Raw genomic sequence first — 23342 nt, forward strand, 5'->3', positions numbered from 1 at the left:
ACAGCTCCTGACAGGAGGGGACAGCCGGGGGGGTCAGGAACAGGGACAGGAGGGGAGGGAACAGCCTCAGGGGGAGGCTTAGGGAGGACACTGGGGAAAATGTCTCCACTGGGAGATTGACCATGGCCTGGCACAGCTGCCCAGGACAGGGGGGTCCCTATCCCAGGGGGAATTTAAAAGCCAGGTGGATGCAGCACCTGGGGACAGGGGACAGTGGCTTTAAAGGTCTGCTCCTACCTGAGGGACTCTGGCATTCCCTGTCTGTGTGGGGGCACAGGGAGCCCTCTTTGAGATTCAGTGAGATTCATCCCACCTGAGGGCCCAGGCCTCAGGGATAGCAGCATGGGCTCCTCCTGCCCCCTCAGATGTTCACTGACTGAAGGAGGAACTTCACTTCTCCCATCTCCCACCTCCCACACAGCAGCAGGAGGCTGGGCAGGAACAAATCGCTCTCCTTGGTGCTCGTTTCCACATTAGGAAAAGAAAAGTGACGAAGGCAACATCCTTCCAATCCTGTAGGAGCTGCATCTTCTGACACTGGGTAAATATAAATGCCAAAATTAATTTCTCTGGAAAGAATGAGCAGCACAGAATCCTACAATGTTACAACAGAGAATGACTTGAACTTGAGAGGCAGTGATGGATCTTGCTCTCCCATCCAGAACTAAAAGCAGCTCCTTTTTGCTCACTGAACGTGGAGGAGGATCCATTGGTGCAGCAGCCATTCAACTGTTTGAAGGTTAAAGAGGCATCAGAGCAGCCAAGCCATACAAAACTCATGCAAAATACCTGACTGAAATAAATCTGATTGGAACAAACTCTTTGCTGTGCCCTTTGTAGCTGCTGTCCTTCGGCACTCTGAAAGCTGGAAAAGTGCCACCACGTGTCTGTGCCACAGGAATCTCTCCCACAAGGATGGTTCAGGATGAGGTGACCCTTGAGGACAAAGTGACCCTTGGTGTCAGTGTCACCCTTGGAGCTGCTTCTTCTAACGGGTTCCCCCCTGCCCTTGGCCATCCAGGGGTGAATGGGGTGCTCTGCTCTGGTACCACTGCGTGGGGGGTCCCTCCCTGCGTGGGCAGTGCCCAGCTGTGCCAGACCACCAGGAGTGGGTGTCCTGTGGGCAAACAGAGCTCTGAATGAGCAAACTGGGAGCTTCCCTCCAGTGGGGCACATCCACACCTGGGTGCTCTCCTGCAGCCCAGCTCAGGGGCATTTCCCCCCAGTTCACTCATTCAGAGCCATCTTCCCGCAGTTAACTCATTCAGTGCCATTTCCCCCCAGTTCACCCAGTCCCAGCAGTGTCCCTCTGACCCAGGAGCACCCCTGTGCCTCACACCAAGCACACAGCACCTGCTCCCCCAACACTCTCCTCGAGTGGAGAACAGATGTTCTGGGTACTTAAAAAGAATCTGTTAATTTGCTGTGACTTACAACTGGTGCAATTTAAAAACAGCTTCCCTGAGAGCTGCAGCACTCAGCATCAGGAGCTCTCAGCTCATCGATCACCCCAGGGGAAATGTGCAGTTATTCTGCTGTTAATCTTCATATCCACATCACAGGCTGACAAATGTGCCATGGCGAGTGAACAGCTGCTGCCTCCATCACCTCTCTGGAAATGAATCTGGGACCTGTTTTGTGGCACCAGGCAGGAGGGAGCTTGGCCATGGCCCTGGGGGGAGCAGGGGCAGCCACGGGCAGGGGCTCCTCCAGGAGAGCAGTGGGAGGCACCAGCAGCTTTGGAAGTGGGTGGTCCTGGAGGTCCTTGGGAGATTTGTCTGTGCTTGGTGCTGAGCAGACACTTCTGGCTGCAAAATTCCTGGGCAAAAAGACTTTTAATCCAAAGGCACCACCTGCCTGACTGCATCCCAATGGAGGAGAGGGGGAGAGGGAGGAATAGAATTTTTAGAAGACACAAAAGCACAGGAGATGCAGCTCTGGGAGCATGCAGAGGAGCTGTGAGAATCTGGGGGATTGATGCTTTAGTAAATTTTATTTCCTGTCTGTTTTCCAGTACAAACCACTTCACACTGGTCTGTTCTGTCCTGTCAATATTTCACTATTAAATGTCTTTTAAAACTAATCTCGTTCCCTGTTTGTTCTTCTTCGCTGTTTTGTGGGGTGTTCTTGGCAGGAGAAGGGATCCTGGAACTGGCCCACACTCTCCTTCTTCAGGAGCATGGGGAACCTCCAGAGAGGAGCTCGGCGGGGAAGCAGGAGCTCGCAGCAGGAGCATTGCCCGGCTCAACAGCTGAGCCTCTCAGGGACCGAGAGCTCTGTCGGGTGTTAAAGGCCCTGACCAGCCTCACCTGGGGCACTGCCCCACTCCTGCAGCCCCATTTCAGCTCGGCTCTGGCCCTCAGCCCCTGTCCTGAGTGATGCTGTTCCTGAGTGATGCCTCTGCCCAGCCGGAGCTCCCCTGCCCCATCCCGCGGAGCTGCCCAGCAGCTGCTGGGCTGTGTCCGACCCTGGATCCCCCTCCCAATCCGGGCTCTGAGCTGCAGATTGATTCCCTCAGGAGCTCAGCCCTGCCCCATTCCCATGAGCTTGCCCAGGGATCTGACTCCTGGCTGAGCCGGGCCCCGGGGCCTGCCCGGCCCATCCCGGGGCAGCGGGGCCCCCTCAGCCCCCAGGACATGTCTTGGCAGAGACGGGGGATGGACAAACAGCACGGGGCAGCTGCAGGGCAGAGCTGTTCCCTGGTGTGGGTGGGTCACGGGGCACTGCTCACCCAAATTCAAGGGGCACCCCAACCCCAGAGGCACAAACACGCCCAGGGGCCTTGGCACTCACCCGGCTGCTGCTCCCCGCCTCCGCCCTGGTCCCACCCAGCACCTCGGCGTGAGCAAACATCCGTCCCTCCGAGGGGACAGAAAACTCTGGGTACCTCGAGCACAGCCTGAATTCAGAGCTACCAGTTCCTTTATTGCTAAAGCTAAAGGAGTTTTGTCCTGTTAGGGCAGAAGTCAGGGAATCAGGAAACACAGCAGGATTAGCTTAATCCTCTTCCACTCCCACTAGCAATCTTATTTATCCTTTTAAATGGCTCCAGCAAAAGAGACAGCTGAGTGCTGGAGCTGCTGGCATGCCAGGGATCCCATCTTCTGGGCCTGTTGGCTTTAATTATCCACTTTACACATTTAGATCTTCAAACAAATCCTAACTCTTATCTAGTAGCACCGGAGGGCATCTGATCTGTTGACTGAAACCTCTTCTACAAATCCCCAGCAAAACCTCAGCCATTCTCACCACTAGATACTGATAGCTGTGTTTCTTATTCTGGTTTATCTTCACACTTTACCACTGGCCAAGAGGTTATCCAGTGGCCAGGCCCATTGTCATTCCATGTCTTTGGCTTTTGCTTTTTCCCAGGGCACAAATCCACTACAAATTCGCTAATTCTCTAGCAAAGGTTTTTTTGCTCGTTTTTTTTTTGGTGAGTGAAGGGTGGGTGCAAGGTTAGAAAATCCCAAAGGACATCGAAGCGGTCAAAGAAAAGGACACATGGAGGGTGATGGACAATGGGATTTTGCAGTGTGAGGCCTGGCCTCATCCTTAGCACTCTGGGCTCTGTACTTGTTTCCCTTGGGACAATTCCTGGTGCTCCCTGGTTGATTTGGAGGTGGGTCCTGGAGCTCCAGAGAGCATCAGCAAGTCCCATTCCCAGCTGTCAGTGCCCCCTCACAGCACATCCCTGCGACCCCAGTCCCCGGTGCAGCCAGACCCCCAGCCCAGCTCCCGGTGCCCCTCTGGGCTCTCACCACAGGCACCCGGCCCCCAAAGCTCCTGCTTCCCCAGGAGAATCCAATCCCAGCTGGATCTGCTGGCACAGGTGGAATCCCTGAGCAGAACCTGGCGCTGGCTTTGAGGCTGCTGGCACAAACACCCTGAGCTGGGCCGAACCTCCTGGTGGAAGGAACCCCAACCCCAAGGGACAGCCCCACTCTGAGGGGCTCGGGGCCTTTGTGCTGCACAAAAACATCTCTCCAGAGAGACAGGAGCAGTTCATAGCCCTGGCAACTGAGTGTGGGACACAGGATGCTCTGGGAAATGCTCTGGGGGGCTCTGAGTGCCCCAGGGATATGGGATGTGGAGCTGTCATATGGCTGTGAACTGCCAGAGGGCAGGGAGGGATGGGATATTGGGAATTAGGAATTGTTCCCTGGCAGGGTGGGCAGGCCCTGGCACAGGGTGCCCAGAGCAGCTGTGGCTGCCCCTGGATCCCTGGCAGTGCCCAAGGCCAGGCTGGACAGGGCTGGGAGCAGCCTGGGACAGTGGAGGGTGTCCCTGCCATGGCAGGGGTGGAATGGACGTCCTTTCCAACCCAAACCATTCCATGATTCTGTGGGATCCATCAGACACCCCTGCTGGGATCCAGGTCACTTCCATGGATGTTTTCCCTCCTCACAACAGCAGATCAGCACTGGGGATGTCCTAATCACAAGCTTGAAATACAGAAGATACAGAAAACCCCAGACACTTTTTTTTTTTTTCCCCTAAAGGTTGTTTTATTGTAAAACCATAAATACAACACTGACATGAAAATCCTCAAGCAACGGATGCTTTCTTACAGTTACAGTTTGTCTTCTGCCTTGGCATCAATTCTGAAAAGAATGTTGCAGAAACATGTCTCTAAGGTATTTCCAAATAACCGAGCTCTGGCCTGGAGCGCTCGGCCCCTTTGGAAGCTAAGTGGAACTATTCCTCCTCTCTTGTGGAATATTTCCATTCAGACAGCAACAGACTTGTAAAAACAGCAACATTTAAACACCTTGATTTTTTTTTTCTTTAATAATCCTTTTCATTTGACGTCAGTCTAAGTTTCAAACAGCACTGAATTTATTTAGCTGAAAAAAACCCAAAACAAAACAAAAACAAAACAAAATCCTAAAAAGAAAAAAAAAAAACCTCAGAACTTGAGTTGGCCTCAAGCATTCGCATATCACAATGAAAATCAGCAACTCAACCCCGTGCAATATTGCTCTCTAGTGAGTCATTTGATCCACACCAACAATACATGAGACTTCAAACAGGTTTTGTTTTGTTTATTAACACAGCAAGTGTGACATTAGATAACCTTTTAAATACAGTACATGGTACAGCGCGGGGCCAGCTGCCCGCACGTTTCCCGTTATGAAGACAAAGCCAGCGGTGGCGGTTTATAAAAATATTGTGTTGCTACAAAAGTATAAATTAATGCTACCGGTATTAAGAAATATTAAACACATAAAACTTATAAGGATTAAGAAAAATATTCATTAATACCTGTAGAAAACTCTGGCCTAAAAAAGATATTTTTTGTATATTTTTTGTATATTTTTTTTGTATTTTTTAAGATGACATGGTCGCACTCGCAGCGCGGGTGCTCTGTGGTATTGCCTAGAACATCTGCATCTACAGAAAGGAAGGAAATGCACACGAGTCACTGAGGGCAAGGAGGGCCAGGAGGGGCAGGAGAACATTAAATCCTTTGCTTGATGAAACAAGAATTCAGCTCCCAGGAGGAGGTTTGGGAAATGGAACGTACGAGTGAGGAACAGCTTCTCTTTTCAGACTGGCTGCAAACAAGGATCTCCTGATGTTTGGTTGTCACCATGACACTGTCTGGCTATGGCGCGGACCACAATCCTCACGGCCTGGGCAGTGTTCCCTCCACTGACAGCCTGGGCTGCCACCTGCCACCACTGTGCAGGTCATCCACTACCGGCTTTCCTTCAAAGAATTCCAAAAAAGGAGTATTAAAGTACCAGTAAGCTTCAAGGGACCATGGAAAACAGCTCCTAAATCTGCTGCTCCTTCCAGAACACATCTCCTTCCTTGAGGGGGAAGGTCCTTCTACACAGCAAGGGGAAAAGTTATCCCTTCTCCCACACCCCCAGCCCACTTGAAAAAACAATCGCAGCCTATCCACAGACACTGCAGAGACTGCCAAGAGACCCCCTGGGATGTGAGAACAAGGATTCGAGGCCAGTGAGGCTGGAAGTGCCTTTTTTTAGGAGCTTTGGTTGTAAAAAGCGAGGGTTGGACATGTCTGTGCTCATCAACAATATTCCTACAATATTCCCATCATTAAGCCTGAGCTGCTCATCTGGGTCCCACTGTCAGGGATGCTACAGAAAATCCTGCCAGTCATCATTCCTTGTTTCAGGAGCCAAAAGTTCCAACTCAGCTGCCTATGGATGAGGAACCCCTCAGGGTCTATGGATACACCGTTGTCTATGCGAGCAAAATTCTCCTGTTGAGTTACAAAGGACTCGTAAGAGGAAAAAAACCTCAACTAAGCATCCAAACTAAACCTGAAATTAAATAGAAATCCCACAAACATTCAATAGATAAAATTAAATTTCAGGGCAACCCACTCTCATTGGTTCACCATTTCTGGCCTAGCGTAAGCAGACTGTCCCAGGCCTGTCCCACGGAGCTCAGCTGGGCCTCAGGGTTTGCTCAGGGACACTTCCAGAAGCCCAGGAGGTGACAGAGCTGTGAGGGGACAGGTCCCACACACAGGGAGTTCTTATTGCTACAGAGCGACAGCGTCAGGTCTGACACGGGGCTCAGCCGGTGGTTCTGGGCATTCCCAGGGGATCCCAGGGATCTGAGGTCATGGTACAGCACAGAAAATCTCAGCAGAAGCAAGCAGACATTGAACACCCTCCCCACGCTGATCTGACAGGACATTTGCTCCTCGACTGGCAGCTTCCCCTCGGCCGCCTCCCTCCCTGATGGAACCCGGCTGATGGAGCACTGAGAGCTGGCAAGGGCCTGGTGCTGGTGATGAGTGGGAGGATGGGGAAGAAAAGGCTCTGTGAACCCTCCTGGAGGGGTCTGGGCAGGAACCTGGCACTTCCCACCCCTACACCCAGTTCCTTTTCTCTTGGCAAGGTCCAGCCATGTGTTTCATGGAGCGAGCTCCACTCTGCAGCCTTTTCTTCAATGACAGGGCTCAAAACACATTCCCCTCACAGACTCCTCCCAGAGGAACAGAGTTCTCCTCCCTGAAGAGATTTCCCAGAATCTGCCCTTAATATCTTTTTTATTTTTCTCCCATTACTCCTAATTACTCCATAGGGAACAGCTTGTCCCTTCCTATGTGAATGCTCACAGGAGCTCCTGCCTCTCCCTCAGCCAAGAAGTGCAATCAGAGATCCAAGCCTCTCCTCAGCACAGAGCAGCACTCCCAGCCTTGGAGCACCTTCCTGGCTTCTCTTTTAATGTCTTTTGATTCAGCAGTAACATGGTCCTGCCTAGAAATGCCCAGGGCACTGTGGGAGCAGCAGGAGGTTCCAGTCCCCTGTCCTGTGCTCACCACAGCCACAGTGGAACTGGTCCCTCTGAGCAGACTCAGCCACCAACACAAACACTTTTGGTAATTCCTTGTCATGCTAAGCCTTCTGGGTTTTTGCAGACAGTTGGAGAAATGTCACCCAACCCACCTCAGCCATCTCACTGGACACTCCAATGCCACCATTTAGAGCTCAAATAATTTCCAGAAGTGTCTCCCCTCCATTTTCAGTCATTCCCAAGTTCTGAGAGCATCTGCTGCAAATTCATATGCAAAATTCACATAAGGGTCATGACTCCCTGAGCTGCTGCTGGACATCATGAGTGCCCAGCAAGCACAGATAAACCAGTGCAGGTGGTTTGTGTGGACACTTAAACCAGTTCAGCTCAAAGTTAAACTGGCTTAACCAGCAATGAAGGAACAAGCAAGTTAGACAAAACCTGAGCCCACAGTCAGCTTTCACAGAAAGTTTTGCAGATTGCACGAGTTCAAACCCACCCACAGCAGTTTCCTCAGCACAGACAGAGAGCTTGGATAGAAAGGGAAGTTCACCTCCATCTCAACTCGATCCAGATGCAAGACACCAAGTCCGTCCTGCAAACCAAACACAACCACTGCCTACTGAGAGACAGGAGCTCCTTCCTGACCTCCTGGCTGCTGCATGCACACAGAAACAACCTCCTCAAGAGCTCTGCCTCTATCCCACCCTCTTCAGTAACACGGATGTTCAGACAGGCCCTTCCCTCTTGCAGTTCACCTGGTGGTGCTTGTTCCCCATCTGAAGGTCAGAACACTTCCAAAGCAAACTGTGAAGCCAGGAAGAGAAGTCTGCAAGGTCAGGCACAGTCAGCAGCAGGAACAGGTGGATGCCTGGAGGCCACACCCCATTCCTGCACCCTGACACATTTCACAAGGGAGATTAAAGGAAACCAACAAGCAGAAGGTAAGTTCCCAACATGACCCGCCAGAGGATGATCCCAGTTCTGAGGACTTTTCCTCCCAGCTCAGAGGGAGCAGAACCTCACAACAGCCCTGGCCAAACTCGGAGCCTTTCCTGAGCAGTCTCCCAGCCCAGGACCAGCAGTGCTCCCTGCAATACCCAGGCTGCTCTGCACCTCTGAGGCACCACAGAGGAGAAACTGAGCAGCTCGAGTTGGAGCAACCTGGCAAATAAGAGTTCTAAATTTCAGACCTTGGTAAAGTATTTTTTTGCTCCCTAGAATGTAAATTCAAGCCTGGAAGAAGGAAGAAGGAAGAGGAGCAAAAGCTTGGCATTTAAGGTCATTGCATGTGCTACAGATGTGCTTCCCTGCTTTTGCTGAGGCCTCAGTGACCCAGAGAGAGCCTGGAGCAGGCCCAGCACAAACAGCTCCTCTGAGCTGGGCACCCTGCAGCCATATGCAAGAGTCAGGAAAAGCTGCACCTTCCTCCACTGAGTCTCTGGAGAAGGGCTTGCCCAAGCCCTCACCACCTCTGAGAATGCTCCATTTTAGGCCTTTAGGTTTTCTCTTGCTTTTACAGCTGTTGAGTTTTTAAGTCTTTGGGAGAATCTCATCTGCCTGACATCACTGCTTAACACCCATCATTAGTGCACCTACAACCAAAGTTGCCTCAGAGGGGCAGTTTTTGGGATGGGGGAGAGGGCCAGTCCATCCCTCTCTTTGGTCAGCACCACCAGAAAACTCCAGCTCTGGTGCCAAACCCACAGTGTGAGAAAGGAAAGGGGAGGTGGGACGGGAGGTAGGGGTGGCTGTGGCTTTCCTGCGTGCATGCCCTCAGTCTGCACCACTGCCGGGCACAAATCCCTGTAGTTTGCCCAATTCTCAGTTCCAGGGATTGACAGCTGTGCTAACTCTGTTTGCCCACTTCCCACCCTCCATGCCTGTCACAGACAACAGAGGCCAAGTTCACACATTCCACAGAAATCATCTACGATCCCTTAGCAAAGGAGGCCTGGGGGCTGGAGCTGTCTTTCCAAAGGAATGGAAGGGCTTTGCATGTTTCCCTGAGCATCAAAGAGCTCTCAGGGTCTCAGGTGAGCCACAAAAAAAGCTCCTGCCATTAGGAGAAGGAGCTGCCAATCCTGATCCCTGTGCCATCAGCTGAGCTGTGTGGTACGCTCTGTGCCCACAGCTAATCCTGTCTGGGGACATGCCCCAGCCAAGTTCTCCTGCTGTCAGGTACCAGTGGGCCTGGTACACATCTCACTCACTCAGGGTTCATTTTTGTCCGCTACAGATTTCTCCTGCCCTGCAAACTGCTGTGCTACCACTGGTGGCTGGACATGCAGGATTTTTACAGGAGAAAACAAAACCAGCAAGAAGGAAAGCTGGCCCTACAAGCAACCCCTCCATCAGCCACTGAGAGGGAAATCAGGAGTCCAAGAGCATCTGCCTTGGCAGCCCCTGTTCATGTGGCAGGCTGTGTGCTTTAGGCAAAAACGTAACATTTTAGGAGACAATGGTTTTGGTCTGATGGCAGTAACAGTGCTGAGAGGTCAACCCAAACACCAGCCTCAAGGCAATGGAAGGCTGAAAGGGCTGGAAAGGGCAAGACAGCTGGTGCCAAGGTCTGTCCTCGTGAGCCTGGCGTGGGGAAGGGTCCAGTGTGCAAACTGTGCCCCTGAGTCCTGTGGCAGTGCAGTGTCAGGGAGTGCCTGTGAGGTTCAAGGCATCTGCACACAAAGCCTGAGAGATTGGGTTTGCTATTTCTCATGTCTTGGAACTTGCAACTTCTTTTACAACCAGAGCTGGGCAGGTGGGATCCTGGTTTAACATCTGCTTAACAGCAGCACTGCAGAGAGGGTCTCCAGTTTCCCCCTGCATTGCCAGCCAGCAGCAAACTCCCTGTGCTGTGAAGGGCTCCAGCCTGCTCTCAGCAGGGCCAGTCCCTCCTCCCGACCCTCCCACGCCACTGGAACCGCAGCTCCAGAGCTCCTGGAAGCAGGAGAGACTGCAGAAAAAAAGAAGAATTTGTTTCAGTTTTCCTGCAGGAGACAAGTCCCAGTGGTGAAAAATGCACAGTTTGGCACCAGAGGTTGGGAATTGTCCAAGAGGCACCAAACCTGACAGAGCCTGTCCAGCAGCCCAGGAGCTGTGCCTGCAGGAGCTCTGGCCTTGGGGACAGCAGAGTGACTGAGATGGTTTGGGGTCATGGGGATCTCTAATTGCATTTGGGGTGAGCCAGTTACGTGTGAACGTTTCGGGGCCCGTGGCCTTCCTGGCCAGAACAGGTCAGCAACAGAACAAGTAGTGTAATGCACTGTAGGTATCAAAAAGACATTCGTGCCACTAGAGGAAACCATTCCAAACAAAAAGGGGAAGATATTCTTTGCACTCAATCAGGAGCACTTACATTCAGAAGGATCTTTGAGCCCATGCACTTCTCTAAGCTTCCTTCAAACCCCAGTTTGACAAAACTGGTGAGCTTTGTTCCCCTGAAAAATCATACACCTTGGTTTGTCCTTGGCCTTGGGAAGGGTGGTTTGTGTGTCACTGAGACACTTTTAAACAAAAATCTTTAGGTACAAGGGTTCTCTGGCAGACCTGGCAAGCTCACTGGTGGCCCACAGCCACCTGTGCTGTCACTATTTGCTTTTCCTGGTTTCTAGGCTTTGCCAAATAAACAACTGCTGTGGTTCCCATAAGAACATTATTTAATTGCAAATGGGCTACTCTAGAACAAGTCTGAGAACACCTGATGTACAAAATTCACAGAAAAGATAATTAACACCGGGAGTTCAGAAAAGAAGTTCTGCTGTAAAAAAATATAAAACCAAGAAACTGTCATGGTTCATGACAGTTTCTGCCATGAACCATTTCTCTTAGTTTGAAATCAAACTTATAATCACTTGCTGCCATGTTAAACTCAAAACTAGGAGTCAAGACAGAGGAGTAACTTTTGTTTTTTGGAAAAAAAGGGATATGGGAAGGTTAAAAATAAAATTAAGAATCAAAAACCTTAAAGCCTCCCTTTCTGATTTCTAAAGATACCAGTGTTGATGGAACACAGCTGCCCTGATTCACGCACCATGCCAAGAAGGCTGCAGCCAAGTGCCCTCAAGGTGTACAGTTATTCAAAGGAGCAAAGTCCAGTGCAGAACTGGTCTGGTCAATGGAGTCTGATTATCCATGGCAAGATGGCCCAGGGGACAAGAGGAAAGGTGGGGTGGAGGAGAAACAAAAGAAACTTCAAGTCACTTTAGATCTCAGCTGCCTGAAGACTTTAGAACATCAGCCTCCCATTCGTCTGCCCACTTGAAAACATTAAAAAGTCTGTCAAGTCCACACACTATCTATGGAAAGGAGCACATTCCTGGCAGAGGGCTGTCTCTCTCCTGTGCTCAGCTTTCCTTTCAAACTTAATTTTATATATATTTATATTTTTATATATATATAAAAAAGCACTTGGTTTCCAGGGGCATTCATAATGAGGTCCACAGTGTTTAGAACTTAAATTTCTTTTTCTTTGTTTGGAACAGTGTTTTAAAGTTTTGTTTTAATTAAAGAAAGTCTTAAAGCATGTTGGACTTCAAAAACATGAGTTTGTTCATGTCTTCTGGACTGAGTAGCCGCCTCCTTTTGATCAAGAGCGCCTGCTCACACATATTTACACATTCGCTTCTGGCACCCACAGCAGGCACTGCTAAGAGCCAAAAGGCCAGCTTGGCTAGTTTTGTATGCTTTTGGGTAACACACGACCAGTACTGAAACAGGTCAGGGGTGGCCTGGAAGAGAGGTTCTTGCAAATAATCATAGACTTCACTTTTCCCAAACCAATCTTCTTCCTGAGCTGCTGTGGCCTCCCCTGCTGCACGAGGCTTCTTGGTTGAAGGTTCAAATTCTGCTTCTTCTGCCCAGGACTCTTTTACCTCATTGATCAGCTCACAGACCTTGCCAATGATCTCTTCGTGCTGGTAGGGTGGGACGGGCCGCAGCTTCTGCTGAGGGTCCAAGATCATGGCTACCTTGTGTGCCGAGTGAACTTTGAAGTTCTCCTTCAGCGCCTCCAAGAAGAGGTGACAGAGTTTGCTGACCACGCCAGCATCATTGGCTTTGGAAGTGAACAGTTTCTCCAGTTTGACGTAGGTGGGCAGCACCAGCTGCAGCGTGGGCCGGCTCTCGTTGCTCAGCTCGATCACGGCCTGCTTCACCGGCGCCAGGATGGCTGCCAGATTGCTGAGCAGGTGTTTGTTCAGGTTTTGGATGAGGTTCATCTTCTTGGCCCTGCTGTAGAACTCGCAGATCTGCTCGTAGCGCTCGTGGACGAGCAGCAGGGAGTCGGTGACTGAGTTCCAGCAGGGCGGCGGGGAGGTCTCTTCTAGGGAGCCAAAGGTCTCCTTTGAGAGGCCCGTGGACCCCGCCAGGTCTTCACAGACATTCAGGAGCTCAATCACCTCGTGCATGTTGCGAGCCTGTAGTGTTCTCTTGTTGAGCACGCTCTGCACCACCGAGTTCAAGGCACAGGCCGAGCAGCGCAGGCACATGCCTGCCTTGGAGAACGCCGAGGAGTTGACCTTGCAGTCTGTCACGTACACCGTCCTGATCTCCGACATCACAAACTCTGACAGCACATTCTGCACCCAGTGGTGGATAAAGTCACCATTGTCTCGAAGGTCTACGCCCTTAATGCCCAGGACGTAGCTCTTGATGTGGTTGCCTTCCACCTGGTAGGCAGTGAGGATGTAGCAGGAGTCGGGGCCGACGCTCTGCGAGTGGCAGGTGACCCCGATGCCAAGGCAGGCGTTGCTGCCCAGGGCACAGGTGACTTTCACCTTCACCTGGTTGTACATCCGAGGCAGGTGCTTCAGAGCCAGGGTGTTGAAGTTGCCCAGGATCTCGGTGACGGAGAAGGCACCGTAGCGAGCCCCGCTGTCCACCAGCGTCTGCGCCAGCTTGATGAACTCCTTGCCGCTGAGCACGCTGAGCGCGCCCAGGTCGGTGCACATGACCCGCAGCAGCCTCTCGGCGATGTTCTGCCGCTCCTTCTCGGGGATGGCGCTGTTCCCCACTGAGCCGCTCGCCGGCGCTGCAGGGAAACACGAGCGGGCACAAAAGGGACCGGGTCAGCATCACAGCAGCAGGAGAGAGCACAAGGCACAAAACAATTCTCAGAGAGCCCCAGAGAGGTGGAACATGCCCAGATGATGGAAGAGACAACTCCAGCCTTGGATTTGTTCCCCCAAGGTTTCTGGACTGAGGAACCTCCAGAGACAGGCCCCGCTCTTGTCAGAGCAGCAGGGAGTAGATCTGCATCCTGTCCCTGGTACAGGGATAGTCACAACTCAGCCCAGATGGAAAGATGGACATAAAATCAGATTCCCTGACTGGTTTGGGTTGGAAGGGACATTAATACCCATCCACTGCCACCCCCTGCCATGGGCAGAGACACCTTCCACTATCCCAGGCTGCTCCAAGCCCTGTCCAACCTGCCTTGGGCACTTCCAGGGATCCAGGGGCAGCACAGCTTCTCTGGGCACCTATGCCTATGTCACACCATGATGACTGGATTAGTTTTTTAACTTCAGGCCAGAAAGTCTGACCTTGGATCAGAAGTTACCTTCTTCCAGGACCTACTAACTGCATCTTCCCCACAAACATTTCCAATCACCTCAGGGTTCTTTGTTGCACTCCTGTAGTGGGAAGGGGTGCTCTGCTCTGCCAGGAAGGACATGAATTAAGGTGAAATCAAATACAGTTTGGTGAGGACAAGGGCCTTGTGCAGTGCCCATCACTGCTTTGCCCCCCTGGGGCACCTGTTGGACAGGAACAGAGTGAGAAGCTGCTACGTACTGTTGTTGGCGTTATTTCTTTGGAGCTGTGGTTTCCACTTTTCTTCAACCACAGGGAGAGGTGACCTGGGCTGCTGGCTGGAGGCAATGTTGTTCTCATTGTCAGCTGTGAGGCAAGAGACAGGGAGGGGTTAAAAGCATAAAATATAATGCTTAAAGCACAAGGAAGCAGAAACTACTCAACCGCTCAGCATGTATGTAGGGTTTCTATAACTAAGGGGACAACAACCCACCATAGCTTTCAGTGGGCTCGCACAGCACCCTCAGGGACCTTGAAACTCTCTTTGGACTCACAACCTATCACTTCCCAAAAGGTGGCTGAAATGTGCCACATGTCTTCTTGTGCACCAGGGACATTGATGCCATCAGCACACCCTGAGGAATGTCTCCTCAGGAGCTGAAGCTGCACACCAGGAGGAATGGAAGCTCAGCCTGACTTGGGCTATTCATTTGCTTCCAAAATGAGGTGGAACAGACACTGATCCTTCTGTCCCCTCCCTGCCCCTTCCTGCACTGCAGGTGGCTGCCCTGTTGTCTCTGGGAAGCACTTTGGTTTTCAAGCTGTGCTCAGCTTCTCTGGATCTAAGGGTCTCACTGAAAACTTCAGGTCTGGTTTCCTCCCCATGAAGAGCAAGGGCCCATCTCCTCTGGGGCTCTCACTGCTGCTTCAGGCTGCAAACACAAAGCCAAAGTCTCTGGATTGTGGACCAAAGACCATCTCACCCTGAGGCTGCAGACACCAAGTGTCCCCAAAGTCTTTGTGTTTGTACTCCCATTTCTGTGTAGTAACTGGGCTAAACATTTTGGCTGCCAGTCTGACGGGATCTTACAAGAAAATGCAAGCAAGATCAGTAAAGTCTGTATTGTATCCATGTTTTCCTCTTCTGTGCCCCAAGAATTTCTCCCCACCCTCCAGAGGAAATTTTCTAGTTCTTAGTGTGCTTCAGTACGAAATGGTGCTGTGAAACAGGCTGTGAAGGAACAGTGCACAATGAAATGGGCTGGAAGAGGAAGCAGAAAGATGGAGAGACTGATGACCAGGCTGAGCAGAAGGATGGCAATAAAACCAAGGAAAACAGAACAGTCCATTTGCTCATCACAGCTGGACTCATCACACCTAATTCTGGACACCTGCCAGACACACCTCTCTCTGAGGTGGCCCATTAGGGCTCCTTTTACACTCAGGAGTGCCACTCATTCACCCAAGCAGAACTGGATCCTCTCCTAGAGTGAGAACCACTGTGGTGAGAACCACCTGAACTCACCTGGAGTCACTGACTCTCCAGTGGCTTTACAGGGAGTGCAGACTGCCCAGCTCAGGTGGCAGCCCCTGCAGCCTGGGGACACCAGCGCAGAGTGCAGTGACTCTGCCCGGTGCTCTGGGCAGAGAAACACGAGTTGGAGCAGTGCCTTGAGGCACCCACAGCTCTGCCAGGCTGCTTGCGGGGGGGCAGCAGGACACACAGGACAGGGCAGAGCTGCTCTTGCTCTCCTCCATGTGTGCCAGCAACCTGGGAGAGCAGGGAGAACAGCAGGGCTGTGATCTCCTTACAAGTCCTCTCCAGGGTAAGCAGCTCTGCCCTTCACTGCCAGGCACTCCAGAGCTGCCCATCAAAGGCACAGGCTGCTCAGCTACCTGTGGGCACTGCACTGGCACAGGCTGGGGCAATCCCTCAGAGCAATCCAGGACATGACCCAGGACAGCCTCTGGCACTGCCTGGGGCCTGTGTGTGCCCAGGGAGCTCCCTGGTCATGCTGGGTACCCAGGGAGTGCTGCCATGCTCAGCTGCAGCCACAGGCTGGCCTTTGCAGGTGTGCAGAGATGTGAAGAGCACGAGGTGCCACAGGAGGGACACATCACCTTTCCCCCAGCATCTGCCAGACTAATTGCTCTTGAGCCAATGTCACCAGTGTCCTAAACTCCAAACATCTATGGGTGGGTAAAGGAAAATGCTGGATGTTGCTACTAACTCCGCTCATGGTTCAGGCCCTGCTTGTCTTGGTGAGGGATGGGTAGGGGAAGAAACCCTCTGTATTTCCTCACCATAACTCTTTTATCTACTTCCTAATAATAGGGGATTTATTATATACAAATATCTGCTGGCATTCAGTGTGGCATTAATGAGATTTGTACATTTCAGCCTCATCTTCCTTATCAGGCAGTCTGTGAACTACACAGATCACGGTTCTTAATTTTTCTTCATGCCTCCAATCCTTTAATCCAGGTTCAGCCTAGTCCTCCTTTTGTTTTTTTAGGCCTAGATTGTAGGAAGGGCATTATATGGCAGCACTCGACCTGAACAAAGTACTCTAAAGGGAGTCAAAGCTGTATATTGTTCAGTGTAATTACAGAACAAATTCCTCTGCCTGGTGTTCTGCTGTTCTATTTTTGCCTTTCAGCACCCAATTTACATTCTAATTGCTTCTCCTCACTGTGTAGCTGCTTTATGAAGCTATAATCTCTCCTTATTACCTTCCAGCCTCCGGGCTCAGCCCTCTGAATGACTCAAGAGCCAGTATGTCCCTGATTTTGCTTCTGGAGGCCAGCAGCACGTTCCCTGGCTTCTGTCCCTCGTCAGAAGGGTCCAGGGGAGGCAGCACAGCCACTGGAAGAGATCAGCCCTTTGCATTAGACAGGACAAACCAAACTGGGCTGTTGAACACATGAATTGAGGGAGCATTTGACCCATACTGGTCTCTTGGCTCTCTGCATCCTCGAAATGAAACATTCCCTGACCAGGGACAAACCCCTGCCATGCCTGAGTCCCCAGTTTCAGTATCCTGTGCCACCAGTCCTGCTGACCACTGCAAGGTCCCTGCACTCCCACACTTCGGAGATGTTGGGGCAATGCTGTTTCTTGGACATGGAAATCCCAGAATCCCAGACTTGTTAGGCTGGAAAAGACCTTTAAGATTATCCAGTCCAGCCATCAGCCCAGCCCAGCACTACTGAGCCATGTCCCCAAGTGCCACATCCACATGTTCTCTGAGCACTTCCAGGGATGGTGACTCCACCCCTGCCCTGGGCTCAGGGTGCTTGAGAACCCTTCTAATCTAAACCTGCCCTGGAACACCCTGAGGCCATTTCCTCTTGCCCTTGTCAGTCGTTCCCTGGGAAAACAGACCGACCCTCAGCTCACTATAACCTCCTGTCAGCCTGAAGGCAACAAAGTGCTGCCAGGACAACTGTGTGCCTTCAGTGCTGTCTGCTGACACAGCACACCCAGAGCTGGACACCCAGCACTGCTGGCTGCAGTGTTCCTGTCTCTGTTTCGGCTTTGCCCTCATCCCACAGCTGCACACGGGGAGGGAGGGGAGAGGTGTGAGCACAGGGCTGCCAGGCACCACACCCAGAGGCCACAGGAGGGGACAGTGCCTCACACGGGGCACAGCCTTGGTGGCACTGCAGAAAGCAGCTGAAGAAGACACGGACACCCTCACTGTCACTGCACCAGTGGGACTTCAGCAGGAGGCAGCCAGGCAGAGGATGGGACTTGCACACAAAGCAGGGAGCAAGGAGAAAACAGAGTTTACCAAGAGAATCCTGCACTGGGCAGAGGGGATTTACACATTCACACATGTGACAGAAGCCCAGTCACAGATAGTGTTCCCTCCACCCTGTTCTGTGGCCAAAGTAACCCAGGTGAACAACCACAGGACCACAGATTGTTTTGGGTGGGAAGGGACCTTAAAGCCCACCCATTCCACCCCTGCCATGGCAGGGACACCTCCCACTGTCCCAGAGTGCTCTAAGCCCTGCCCAGCCTGGCCTGGAACACTGCCAGGGATCCAGGGGCAGCCACAGCTTCTCTAGGCACCCTGTGCCAGGCCCTCCCCACCACAGGGAGCCCTCATCACCACCCCCATGGGTCATTTGTAAAGAAGAAACAAGGAGGAAGCTGCAGGTAGCCCTAGCTTACAATGTGCAACAGCTCAACCTCAGTGAGCTGCCCTTGTCCCCTCAGCTCCTGTGCTCGGTCACCAAGAGCTGTAACTCAAAATGCTGCACTTCAGTACCAGAGCCCAGGGCAAGAACAGCATGGTCAGGACACAGCGTGGAGGCAGCAGAACTGCTGTGGACAACCAGAAGGACAGACCCAAGGCCAGGGAGGGAGGGCAGCCCTGCCCTGAGCAGAGTCCACTGCTCCTCGGTGTAACACAGAGTCCCATTACTGCACAGAACCCCAGTGCTCTACCAGAAACACAAACTCACACCTTCTGCTAACAAAGCACTCTCAAAGTCTCTGAAACATCACACAGATGATAAATAAAGCAGCTGCTGAACAACACACAAAGCCTGCACTAAGATTTGCCAGCAGGAACTGGAATGGAATAGAGGAACCTCATGGATGAAGAACTCAAGTGACACTATTAAAATTAGAACTAAAACTAAAATAAAGAGCAAGATAAGAACTTTGATTAACATTATTACAGAAAGGAAAATATGCTTTTCCTCAAGCCTCTTGTCCTCCCATGCCACTTTCCTTAGGGCCTGCACTGCATCTGCATCTGCATCTGCATCTCAACAGAGCAGCTGTCTGTTGAACACAGGTCTGTCAAAGGGGATTTAATTGTTCCTAAAACTGGGTTGGTCCACTTGAATTTTTATTCAAGAGAAAAAAAAAAAAGAAAATAATCTGCCAATATAAAATGAATTCTGTTTCTACATTTTTGAATATGCTGACTGCTGTCTTTGAAACAGGTTTGGCTTTGAAATTTTAAAATTGTCTCTTATGTATCAAGACAGGAAACAAAAACAGTGACTTAGAAACAAAGCACTGGAATGACTCTTAAGAATTCTCATTTGTAGGTAGTTGAGAGGGAACTGAACACAGCTGCTGAAATAGCAAATTCTTCTTCTGAGAACACATTTCAGTCCTTTGTAGAACTCCAGGATGCACAGGCACAGGACAGGGCTTGTGTGGGCAAAGGCTCTGCAGCCCTGCTCCATGAGAGCCACCCCTTTGGCACGAGGGGGATTTAACCTGCTGGAGGAGCTTATGCAATGAAGATTCTCTGGCTAGCTCTGGATAAAGGCAATGATGGACAGTCCCTGGCAGTGTGATGGACTCTGAGCTAGCACGGCACATTCCCTCTCTCCCTATGGAAAGGAGCAATATTTACAACATACCCTGAGCCTCTGCGCTCCAGCCTTTGAGGGATGACTGTGTTTGTTGCAGGTGAAATGACTGGGGCTGTGGGAATGGGGAGCACTGAGAACCCTACAGACACACATTGGGGTCAGCACCAGGCAGCAGCACAGAATTTAATTCTCTGCTTGCAGTGAGTCAAAGTGCCCAGCTTACCTGCATGGGACTGCATGTGCTCCAGGAGATTGTTATAAAACTGGAACTGGATTCCACAAGCTCCACAGGTGTAAGGCTCTGTTTGGGAGAAATCAGTTCAGAAGAATTACACAGAGTCTGCAGGGAAGCAGCACAGGTGCATACCTCAGTGTGTAAGCTGTGGGCACAGCGAGCGGGGCACGGCCCGGGCACGGCTCTGCCCCCTGGGCTGGGCACCTCCTCCTGCTGCACTTCACTGCCAGGGGACAGGCAGAGCACTGCGGGAAGCAGCTGCTGCCGTGGGTGGGCATCTCAGGCACCTGCACAAGGGTTTCTCCTGGAGGCTGCCCACCGGCCAGGGCCTGCTGGCCCAGGCTGCTGCAGCCTGCCTTGAGCACGTCCCTGCTGGTTTTGTGCCTGTGAGTAAAGCCTGGTGGACTCATTTTCCACCCAGGTCTGTCCAATTCCAGTGTCTGCTGCCTTTCCTGAGTGAGACAAGGAGCACTGGGTTGTGACAAATGCTGTAGTCAGAGGCTGGGGATGGAGCAGTGCCATGGGGGAACTCAGCTGGGGCTTTGTGGCTGTCGCCAAGTGCAGTGAGACCAGGGACTGGTGGGTGTCATGGGGCTGGGTGGCAGCAGGGTGCCAGGGAAGCAGAGATGGAGGGCAGGAAGCACAGGAACCAGGCCTTGTGCCTGAAGGCTGAGAGCAGAGCAGGAGAGCCATGTGCCAGAGCTATATGGACAAGCTGGAAAGAGCTGGGTGCAGAGCTCCCTCATGGGCTGAAAGATACATTTAGCCCTGTTCTATGTTGAAAGTGCATTTCTTCCACTGAATTAACCTAAAAGCAAGTGTTTGCAGTTGCCTGTCTAAACAATATCAGTAGAGTGCATTGGTTGACAGATGTGATCTTGAACTACAGTGCTTAAATTTGGGAACACTGCAGTTTGCCTCTGTCCCTGCAGCCACACCAGCTCTGCCACCTCTCACTGGGGCATTTTGTCCTGGAGCAGCAGAATGGACAAACATGTGGCATATGAACAATTGTGGATACAAATGCCTGGCACACACACAGAGCAGGGTCTATTGCTACAATATTTCAGAAGTCTAGACCTGAGTTCGAAGAGAAAAACATATTCTGTATCAATGAATAAGCAGAAGCACCAGCACCAAGACAGAAGAACCAAACCCCAGGGAAGCACAAGGCTGCCTATACCTTGTGAGAAGTCTATCTCAGGGAGCAAACCCCAGAATCCACCTCGAGGCTACAGGAATCCGTGAGGAAAAACATAAAAGAGAGCATGAGCAAGTCTGCATAAGCTGTACTATTATGCTGTGAGGTCAAACCTTTCCCACAGAACCTAGAGCCTCTGGAATGATGGAGCCAGCTCTGCCCAGAGTTGTGCTCAATGCTTTAACACACTGTGTCTGCTTGTGGTGCTGATCCTGGGCTTGCTGCAGCATGGAGGTTTGGAAATTTCGTACTTAAGTTACTGTGCTTGTGGAAAAAAGAGAAGACTTGGACAGCTGAGTGGCACACGGGGATTTTAGTCCTTGGGAATTAGCAGGGACTGGCTGTGTCTGCTGAAATCATCACTAGTGAGGTAGTTGTGGTATAATGCGACAAGAGGTACAATGCAATCTAATTTAGATTGCATTTAGACTTATTTTTAATTGTCAGAGAGGAGAAGGCTCCCTGTAGGTGCAAACCATCCCTCTTGGGCTTGTATTTCAATGCCAAAGACCTGTGTTACAGACACTCCTGTGCCTCTGCCATCCATGGAGCCCAGACTGCTCAGATGGAAACGCCTCAAACTGAGGGGTCTGACTGCCCCTTCAAGGGTCAAAATTAACATGTGAATATTCTAATGAAAGCAGCCACACTTCTGAGAGCCTGCTGACTGCTGCTGACAGGCCCCTGGCAGCTCAGAAGAGCTGTGTGACCCTCTCTCTCTGCCCCTCTGCTCTGCTGGAGCCCCTGCCCCCACCAGAGAGGAGAACAGACCCCGCTGTACCTCTGAGTGCTGCAGCAAGGCTGCCAGCTGCAGGTGCCACCCCGCAGTCCCTGAACACTGGCAGCTCTCGTGGGCAGACACCTGCCCTCCCTTCTGCCATGGCTGCCCGCAGTGCCGAGGAGGCAGTGGGGGAAGCCCTGCTCACCACTGCAGTGCCAGGGCCCTTCTCTGCCCCCAGCTGCCCTGGGAGCAGGATTCCAGCACAGCACAGCTCTTCCCCAGCTCAGATACACTCCCAGCAGCAGGCAAACCCCCCTCATCAGCCAGCACTCTCCAAGCTGTGTATCTCCCACACTCATTTTGCTCTCCTGTTTCACTCACATTTGCTTCTCAGCTCACTTTGTCTCCCTGAGCTGCTTCACCTCCTTCCTCCTGTATTCTCAGCTATTTTGTCAGCACAAACCTGTGCTATTTTTCTAGCTCTCTCCTTGTCTGACCCCCCACTCACCCCTGTCCAGTCTCTTTTGGGTTCTCCCATCTGCATCCAGCAGGATGTAACCACCAAGGTCTCCACAGCTCTTCATCTCAAACCCCTCCCTTTGGCACCACAAATCTCTGGATGTTCAGTGCACTCAGTGAACTGGTAAAATCTCTCATTTGTGATTCTTCTCAGAAAAATTGTGTTGATTTTCATCTCAATTTCAAAAGATACCCCTTCTGTTCTACTCCAGAAATGTCCAAAATCAGAAACAAAATCACCACCTATTTCAAAAGCTAATTTCATGTTCTGAAAATGCCAAAACATTTTCTAAATAATTCTGTCACAAAGACATACAGAAGTCTAAGTTTACCACAAATAAAACTGAGCCACGTTAAAAATAAGCATAAAATTTAAATTCACCCAACAGTTCCAAAGTATTTCTTGGGACCAGGGGAAGGGATGCTTGGGAGGATGTGCAGAATCCCCATGGGAATGAATGAACTCACTTCACTTCCCAGAGCTCTCTCAACCCTCATCCTTCTGAGCTTTCAGCTCCTGAGCCCCTCATGCTCCAGAGTGCAGAGCTGGGAACAGTCAGGCTGGCTGGAGGGAGGGTGGGATGTGCCAGGGCTAGAAGAGGAAGAGGGATCTGGAAGGTGGAGAGAAGAAAGAGGCAATCTGTATCCCAAACCAGGGAAAAGTCTGTTCACCTGGGCTGGTAATCCAGTAAATCCTCCTCCCTTTGATTTCTCTTGACCATGAACTGGAAAAGTTGGCAAAACTGCTCTGCACACCCATCTGAGCCACACCTGTGCCCCATTCTCCTTCTCTCCCACCACTGCTGGACCTCTGCTTCTCCTTTGCCCTGGGAATTTCAGCTCTTCCTTACTCAGCCTTAGGGATCTGTTCTCCTTCAGGTGGGCTGAGCTCAGCAAAGGGCCCCCAGGTCTCCCCTTTTGCTCTCTGTCCTTCTGCTCCCAGCTGCTGGCGGTACAAGGGAAGCTTGTGATGCCCACATGAGCCCCCTGTGCTGGTGGAGGTGTTTTCTGAGAGCAGGTTTCAACCAGCAGCTCTTCAGTGTCCTGAGCCACACAGAACTAACGCTCACATCTGGTTGCACAATTTAAAACATCTTTCCCCAAGGCTATAATTAGACCCTTTTAGCAGTGCTTTACCCAGTGAGCGAGGCCCCAGAGCAAGGCAGCAGCTGTGTGAGGCAAGGCAGAGGAAAACCAATGCCTGTGCTTAGGTTAAATAAATCACTCTAATTCCCATGTTAACTCTCATTGCCACATCTAAGCCAGGGAAAATAGCAGAGCCTGGTCTCAAGCCAGGAGTGAACAGGAGTTGAGAGCTTTAACAGAAAGTTTCAGCAAGTGCCCTGAGGTGCTTGTGCAGTGACAGACACCCAGCAGGGTGTCACCACGGCTCAGCAGGGACAGCCCCCCAGGCTGCTCTTTCCTCAGCAGAAAAAACCCACATTTCAACATTTCTGTCCACATCTTGGTGAAAAACAAATGCAGAACAACTGTGAGGAAAACTTCTCAGC

The 23342-nt window shown here is 51.4% G+C and overlaps 1 protein-coding gene across 9 annotated transcripts in view; it reads right to left on the minus strand.

Moving 5' to 3' along the window:
* Positions 1 to 4480: 4480 nt before the first annotated feature.
* Positions 4481 to 23342, minus strand: part of ZNF618 (zinc finger protein 618) — a 146874-nt gene continuing 128012 nt past the window's right edge. For 8 of the 9 annotated variants that reach the window (XM_041474796.1, XM_041474794.1, XM_041474795.1 and 5 more), the window contains 3 exons: positions 19379 to 19456; positions 14074 to 14178; positions 4481 to 13309 (listed from right to left, as the gene is read on the minus strand). In XM_041474796.1, the coding sequence (XP_041330730.1) occupies positions 11796 to 13309; positions 14074 to 14178; positions 19379 to 19456 (1697 nt within the window). In that variant the 3' untranslated portion in view covers positions 4481 to 11795. The remainder of the gene's footprint in view (positions 13310 to 14073; positions 14179 to 19378; positions 19457 to 23342) is intronic. The other variant, XM_041474793.1, reaches the window with a different exon arrangement.

The sequence above is a fragment of the Pyrgilauda ruficollis genome, unplaced genomic scaffold (assembly GCF_017590135.1).
Source record: "Pyrgilauda ruficollis isolate IOZ18807 unplaced genomic scaffold, ASM1759013v1 scaffold34, whole genome shotgun sequence".
In the NCBI taxonomy this organism is placed as follows: Eukaryota; Metazoa; Chordata; class Aves; order Passeriformes; family Passeridae; genus Pyrgilauda; species Pyrgilauda ruficollis.